The sequence below is a fragment of the Mus musculus genome, chromosome 5 (genome assembly GCF_000001635.26).
Source record: "Mus musculus strain C57BL/6J chromosome 5, GRCm38.p6 C57BL/6J".
Lineage (NCBI taxonomy): Eukaryota > Metazoa > Chordata > Mammalia > Rodentia > Muridae > Mus > Mus musculus.
The window spans coordinates 103,849,579-103,857,611 of NC_000071.6; the positions used below are offsets into that span (position 1 = coordinate 103,849,579).

Sequence of the window (8,033 nt, forward strand, 5' to 3'; positions counted from 1 at the left end):
AAGTGAGGGGCTCTGAAGGAGCACTCAGTGTTGTGACGGTCGGGGGTACACTCTGTCCCATGAAGCAAGAGCCACGGAGAGCTGTTCTACTCTCTTCACTTCCGCTTCATAACCTGGTTGCAGGTCTTCCTGGGTCAGCTAGAGGACAAAATATGAAGCCGAGGTGTGCTCTGTCCCTTGCCTCAGCACACTGGGGATGAAGCAGCTCCTATCCGAGGCACACAGCATAGCAAATGTTACCGAGGCACATTAGGAGGAGAAGTGGGGACTCCCAAGATTTGAGTCGGGGGCAGTGACTGCCTGGTGTTTTGGCCAGTGCCCACTAAATAAAGCGTACACACACCAGGTGACTGGTAAACACCATTAAGTTTTCTTCCTGGTTGGAAGCAGGCAGCCTGCTGCTCCCACAGCCTCTCTGCCTTCTTGGAGAACTAATTAACACCTTCCCCTCTGCTCTCATGGTGCACAGTGCATCAGTTGGACACTTAAAACATACCAGCCACTGTACTAGTCCTGAGTTATGGATTTAACTTGGAAGGTTCCTGACATTTTTATTTTATTATTATTTTTGGATATTTTATTTACATTTCAAATGTTATCCCCTTTCCCGGTTTCCCCCCCACCCCCTTCCCAGAAACCTCTTCCTAGAAACCTTCCATCCCCTCTCCCCCTGCCTCCATGAGAGTGTTCATCCACCCACCCACCCACCCACTCTTGCCTCCCTGCCCTCAATTCCCCTACACTGAGGCGTCTATCAAGTCTTCATAGGACCAAGGGCCTCTCCTCCCATTGATGCCTGACAAGGCCATCCTCTGCTACATATGCAGCTGGAGCCACATGTACTCCTTGGTTGATGGCTTAGTCCCTGGGAGCTCTGGGGTGGGGGGTCTGGTTGGTTGCTATTGTTGTTCTTCCTATGGGGTTGCAAACCCCTTCAGCTCAGAAGGTTCCTGACTTCTAGTCTAGTGGGGAACTCTGAAGAATTAAGTAGAACTTAACAGAAGAGTGTGTTGGATGAGGCGCACAGAGTGTGGTGGGGATACCATCTCTGACTATCTGTGTTATCGTTTTAATTTGATCCCGTGCACGTATTTACTCGAGTTTGACCTGGATTCTGTTGCAGAATTCTTCGCTCAGCTCAGCACAAAAGTGCGTGTGTTGGCCCTCAACAGCAGCCTGGTGGACCTGGTGCACTACACAAGACAGGGCCTGCAGCGGCTAAAACAGTCACCCAAAGGCCCCTAACGTAGGCCGGACCTACTCCTGCCTCGGAGTGTCTCTGCACCATTGGAAGCCATGATCCAGTGCAGACAACGACTGTCAGATCGGAATGTCAGTACTCAACAAGAGAAGCACCCGAGAGATGGCCGGGATGCTTGTCCACTTAAACTCACAACAGCTGTGTGGTCATCGCTCAGCGCTGGTCATCTGAGCAGATGCTGCAAGATGGCCTTGCCTTTGCCAACCGGAGGACAAGTACAACGGAGCCCCACTGGCGTATGAATGGTCTAGAAACATTTCTGGTTTTTTTCTGTTTGTTTGGGCGATAGGATAAAAATTGCAAATGAGAGGAAAATTTCAGCAAACTCTTGTCATCTCAGAAGCCATCCTAGTTTGCATCCGGAAGGAATTTTTTTTTTAAATAATAATAATTTCTGGTGAAGGGCTTTAAAGATTTTGTTTTCTTTTCAAGTTTTAAAGAATACATTGTTTGATACATTCTGATGGCCATCTGTGGAACACACCTTGTGAAGGACTCCATTGCACTCCCCTTACTGCAGGGAAGGGGCTCTGATGACAGAGTACTGATATTTACAGAATTGAAGGTGACAACCCCACTCCCCAGTGCCTAGAGTGCTGCACATTGTCTAGCTCTGGTCTCTCTGGCTGTCCTGAGAAGAATCCCTAGTCAGTCCTATGGGGGAGTGGCAGCATTTGGATGCGGGTTCTATCTCACAGTCTTCCCCACAACCCTAGAGGCCTAACACTTCCTCCTGACACACGCCACCAAAGGGACTGGCTAAGCAGCATTGACCTTGGGCGAACACAGGAGCCTCATGTTGACTTTGGGCTGTAGGCAGATGCAGTTCATCATCTGTCTGCTGGAGCTGGAGTCCCGGGCACTGACAGTGCTGTGGCTACCCTGTGTATCAGTGAGCGAAAGTGAGAAGTCTTCCTAGAGAGGTATTTTTCTGCTACAAGTGTTTTATATTTATAGCAAAACTCAGCTTTCTATCCAGGATATCCTTGGCTATCCAGGGGACATTAGCTCCTGGAGAGGATGTGGAGTTTGGGGGGGGGGGCAGGATTAACTTCAACTTTAAAAAACACCCCACTATCATACACCTTCAGTCCAGACCATCTTCTAAGGTATCGTGACTTGATGAGGTTGAAGAAGATCTGTGACCTTCCCAGGCTACACCCCACCCACAGTAGACCAGGTTCACTTAGATGGGAAGTGAAGAATACACTCAGAATTCACACCTGCCCGTAAACACAGGCCTTTCCTTGAGACTTCAAGGTTACTACTGGAATACTCTCAAGTGTTTTTAAAAAGCCAGTTCTTTTTAATCCCTTCTAGAAAGAAAGTAGAATTTGCACATGTTCACCATGGAGGTGTGTTACGGCTCCCCCTGCCTCTCTTTCCTGCCAGCCATGCTTGTCTGTGTGCATTTGGAGATTAGTGGAGATGGGAGACCCATCTTTCCTTAGTGATGATGTCTGTGGTCCTTGTGGTAACATCAGGACTTTCTTGGTACCTTGGTTAAATCTACACAGGGTCTCTAGGTGAGTGCGATACCAGGTTTTTCAGGGCAAACTGTCTGTGATACTCCTTGGTCTTCTCAGCCTTCTCTCCTGGTTTGAATGAAGCCAGAAAATGGCTACCTTGTACATATCTGAGTATAGACCAAGACGGTGATCCAGCTAAGCCCTTTTCTTTATTGATATTCTGAAGCCAAGCCATGTCTGACTGAGTCGAAGTGTATGGTAGGTGGTCCCTAGCACAGTGGGGCTTGTGGGCTCATCAGGATCTTTTCTCCCACAGCCCTGCATCCCTTGCAGCCTGTTGGTTGTAAAATGGCTATGATCCTTGTGAGAGGTTCTGGCCTACTGAAGTTTTGCCAGAGCATGTGTACATCCTGCCAGCAGATCACTGTGCCCCTTGCCTGGACAGAATCAGCCAGTGTAGGAAGAACAGGCTGCCTCATTCTTTAATGGGTGGGTTTTCTCCTCAGTTTTATTTGTACCTTGAAAACCAATGCAGTTGGACAGGATCCGTTTGTGCCAGTTTGGTCTGTAGCTATTGCACTGCTGGTTTTCCCACAACACTGCACCTAGAGAGCATGAGCCTTGTCTGTCTTCTTCAGGGGAAAACCCCAGGGCTGTTCTGCGCTGCTTATTGTAAAACCCCGAAGACTCAAATTTTATACCATCTGCACAGTTCACTGTGTGCTTAAACTTACCAGAGGCAAATTTTCCCCTGAGGTGATTATTTTGGGAGGACTATAACATTAGCCCCTTTGAATATCTGATGTTCTTAAAACCATGGAAGAGCATCCACCTTATGGGGGGGGGCAGCATTTAATGAATGAATCTTCCATTTGCCACTACAAAGGGTGTGTGTGGCCCATCTGTCTGGGACACAAAGTAGAGGAACACAATAATGTTTTCTCTTTTGGAAAAAATTAAAATTAGATACATGTAAAAAACCCTGTTACTAAAACAGGTTGCCCTTGGTTAAGGTGCCTAGAGGGCAGACCACATGGCAGTAGGGAGGAGCAGGAGGGCCCAGCAAGTGCTTGCTAATGGTCCCTTACAAAGTGACATTTATTTTGTAGAGGTTCTGACAAATGTCTATCCATTCCCTGGACCACCACCACCCAGCCTCATCTGTAGGAAGTTTCAAACGGGCTCTTCCCCATCTTAATTGAAAATGTGCCTTTACTATGTTGATGTTAGGGACAGGACCTTAAGTCCTACGATTCCTGTTTGGTAACTTATAAAAGGACTTGTGCTCTTGAGCTGTGGTCTCTGATGCAGAAGATGAGAGATTCAGCTAGACGTATTTGTGCCTTTGCTGACCAAACATAAATTCTGAAGTTACGCTGTTTGTTTTGCTGTGGCTTTGAGTGGGTTCATGGGTTTTATATGTTTCCTTTCCTGCTTTGTGAAATTCGAGATGAGTTGGGCTTAAAAAATATTATATATATCTAAGATCTTTCCATACCTCTTACAGATTCTTTTTCTTCTTAATGACTTATTTCCCCCAACACTACGAAATGTCTTTGAAAATTTACCACTTCATCTGTTACCTTCTTCATCAATGGTTAGTATTTAAATCGCCTCAGAATGTTTTAGGGGCTCCTGTCTAAAACACAGAAGTGTAGGTTTTTCTCATTGAAGAATGAGCTATGGAGATGCGAGGATCAATTTTGATGCCCCCCTCCCCCTGCCTCTTTCCCCTGGTTTTGGCTCATTTGGAACTACTGGGCAAGAGGACTTTTCCTGTGGAAGGGAAGTGTAAGGACAGACGGGCATGTGTTGGGATTTTGGGATTTCTGCCAGGCGATCCTCCATATGCAGTCCAGTTTCCCACTTACTGAGAGCAGCTGTCTGGTAGCCGTGCCTCTTACTGATGCATTGACAAGCACCGCATCACCACATTTCTTTGAGCGACTGTAAAATTTCCTGGTTCCTTGGGGGTGAATCACACTCTGTTCTGTTCCGCTGTGCGTCAGACATCAGCAGTTACTGTGGTGGGCAGAGAAGTGCCTCTTTCCCTACCTAAGAGGGAGCCAGAGGACAGGAAGGAAGCGTAGAGCTCTCTGCAAGCCTGTATATTGCTATATTTGTCCCCATAGGACACCGGATTGAGGCTGGCGGCAGGCAAGCCGGGCTGCACTGTTGAGCTGGGGCGGGGGGAGGGGGGCAGAGGCTGACCTAAGGAAGATGAACTCACTTTGCTTAGATGTTTTAGCAATGCTCAGTACAGGCAGTATTACGTTTGCCTTTCATTCAGGCCATGACATGTATTGCTAAGAACACTGCACATCTCATGATATCGCGGGTACACTGTTCGTGGTGGGGTGTGTCCATGTGTGTCCCGAATTTTAATTTTTTTCTGAATGTGATCATGCTTTGGATGATACCTGAGCAGGGTTGCCTTTTTTTTTTAATTTATTACCATTATATATTATATTATATATTATATATTTTCTTTCTTAAAATGTTAGAAGTCAAATCTTGGTATTAAAATTGCTTTAAAAAGGAGTATGTTGTCAAGGTGATAATGAGAATCACTGGTCTGCCTTTAATGAGTTTTTCTTTATCATGGAATAATGTGCCAGCTCTGATCAGCACAGTGGTTTTGTGTGCAGGCTGGGGAAGCAGCCAGGCTCCCGGTGAAGATGCGCAGTGCAAATACGGGGAGCACCACAGATGTAAAAATCAGCATCAGCAGTGGAACGGCACCCCTGGGGCTTCTGTGAATGGGGTTCATCTGCCTCATGGGAGACTCTGAAAGGGGGCAGACGTGATCTGTGAGAGTTTTTTTTAAAAGAAACTGCAAAAGATCTTTCCAAAGATGATGTGCCACAGATCTTTTGTTTTTCTCTGTAACAAGGACTAAGTGCTGTCTTAGAAAAGGTAATTGACTTGTTCATCTTCACAATCTTTCCTTTCCACAAGATCAAACTGTAGGGAAAAAAAAGGATATTTAATAAAAATTTAGAGAAATGATTGGAGTTGAGCCTGTGGCTTTTATTTTGTTCAAATGAGAGGATTCTTGTTTGTTGAGCCAGGGTCTTTCTGGAGCTGACCTCACAAGAGTGAAATGTGAACTGCCCTTCAAATATGCACTGGGGCTTTCTGTGAAACTCAGAGTTAAAACACGATTCTTTAGGATTGACTTCAAAACTGATGGGCAGACAGACCATCCATACTCTATGGGAGGAGTTGATGCTTGCCTTAGAAATACCAGGCTTGCTTTAGTAACCGAGCAGGCACTGGGTAAGTGGCATCCGAGGAGTCCGGGAGCTCTAGGCTTGTCCAGGGCGATGCTAGGGCCCCAGGGTCCTTATCAGTATTTATACCTGTATCTGAAGGCACACAGTCCGCACACACATGCACTGATCAGTGACACAGGCGCTTTGCCATGGTGTGTGACACCCTTCAAAGGACAAACTGCTTATTTCCTTCTCTCCTTTCCTGAGGCCACCTGCTCACCTGCACATGTCCTTTCCCCGGGGCCTAGGAGCCTGTGGCAGCTGACACTGGGTCTCCACATTCACACTGTCTAGGTCAACTTTAGGACACTACTACACTGTTGTGAAGAGACCCTGGTGCTCCCTGCACGTCTGCGATTCAGGACACTGGTGCAGATGCCTCTCCTGAAAGGGTGTGGCGGGTCTGAGGCAGCAGGGCAGTCTCCGCCCTTCCCTCTCCACAGGCTTCAGCCACTCCACCTGTGTAAACCCTTACACCACTAAGGCCTTGGGGCGGAAGGTGGATGAAATCAGGAGCAGCCTTTTAGTGTTGACTTTAATGAACCTCCAGAGATTAGAGAGGGCTCAGGGACAGTGAGTGGGATGGCTCAGTAGGTGACGACGGCACTTGCCACTAGGCCTGACAGCCTGAGTTCAGATCTCTGGGTTTCACATGGTGGAGAAAACACATAAGTGGTTCTGTTCCCCGCCCCCACCCCACCCAAATAAACTTTTTAATTAAAGCCACCAGCCTAGTTTCTGAGGTAATAATGTGGTGAAGAGAAAGAATATTTTAAACCTGGGCTCATGTTGTTCTTAGTATGCTAACAGACAGGAAATACAAATTTTAACCAGCCAGTTTTGAAGCTAGGCTTCTCCTTAGGGCTAGGTTTCCCAGATGTAATGTGTACAACTGGACACTAGATGGCAACCGTTTCTTTTGGTATTAACCACAGTGACCCTTCACACCATGTTGAAAGAATTTAACCAAAGGTAATGATGACACCAGAGGTTGAAAGGAATGTGCAGAACTAGAAAACTTTGTGTTTCTGTGGGAATATAATGATGTGGCCTCTTTGCACAACAGTGTAGTAGTGTCCTAAAGTTAAAACCCAGTTCAACCCCAGAAATTCTTAGAAGTGGGGGAGTTGGGGGGAGCATCAACATTCACAGAAAAGCTGGGCCGCTTCCTGGGTCAATGGGAGTGTCCAGCAGACAGGGCAGCCCCTGTCTGTTGCCTTGAGGACAGCGGCCAGTGTCTCACAAGGACTTTGAGAGCAAACTCTGTAGCACCACAGCAAGGAGACACAAGAACTCTGTGTCCCATCATGCCCCGCGCCTGTTTTGTTCTCTGGCCTTGAGCTTGTGCTCATGTTCACAAAATAAAAACCAGCAGGCAGAAAGCAAGAATAGCACTGTGAGGAAAAGTGAGCCACTGGATACTTGGATTATCAGCTACTAAAGGAGTGTGAGTGTGTGTGTGTGTGTGTGTGTGTGTGTGTCAGTATGAATGTGTGTATGTGTATATGTAAGAGTGTATGAATGGCTGTGTAGGGGTGTGTGTGAGTGTGTATATGTGTGTGTGTGTGTGTGTTAATGTATATGCATGTGCATATGTAAGAGTATGAATGTGTGTGTGTGTGTGTGTGTGTGTGTGTGTGTAGTGCCCCCCAAGCATTAAAGAAAAATCAAAGCATTCAGCAAAAAAAGCCAAGAGCAGGCAAGATGGCTCAGTGCGTGAAGACACCTCCTGTCAAGCCTGTGCCCATATGGCAGAGAAAGAACTGGTGCCTGCAAGCTGTCTTCTAATCTCCATGCCCCTGCTATATGCACATGCACACACACACACACACACACACACACACACACACAACACATTCCCTGGGAAAGGAAGAAAAGAGGGGAATAAAATAACATGGAATTGAAAGAACACCCGTGGCCCACAGCTGCAGTGCTCAGAAGAGAAAAGCCTAAATCTGTGTCACAAACTGTACTAACTGTGCTAGCAGGACACACTCAAGGAAAGCCATGTCTACACATACCATGAAA

General features: G+C 46.8%; 1 protein-coding gene across 3 annotated transcripts in view; it reads left to right on the forward strand.

The window, feature by feature from the left end:
• Aff1 (AF4/FMR2 family, member 1) overlaps positions 1 to 5,744 on the forward strand; it is a 162,961-nt gene extending 157,217 nt beyond the window's left edge. For 2 of the 3 annotated variants that reach the window (NM_133919.4, NM_001080798.2), the window contains exon 20: positions 1,124 to 5,744. In NM_133919.4, the coding sequence (NP_598680.3) occupies positions 1,124 to 1,245 (122 nt within the window). In that variant the 3' untranslated portion in view covers positions 1,246 to 5,744. The remainder of the gene's footprint in view (positions 1 to 1,123) is intronic. The other variant, XM_006534801.4, reaches the window with a different exon arrangement.
• Positions 5,745 to 8,033: the final 2,289 nt, after the last annotated feature.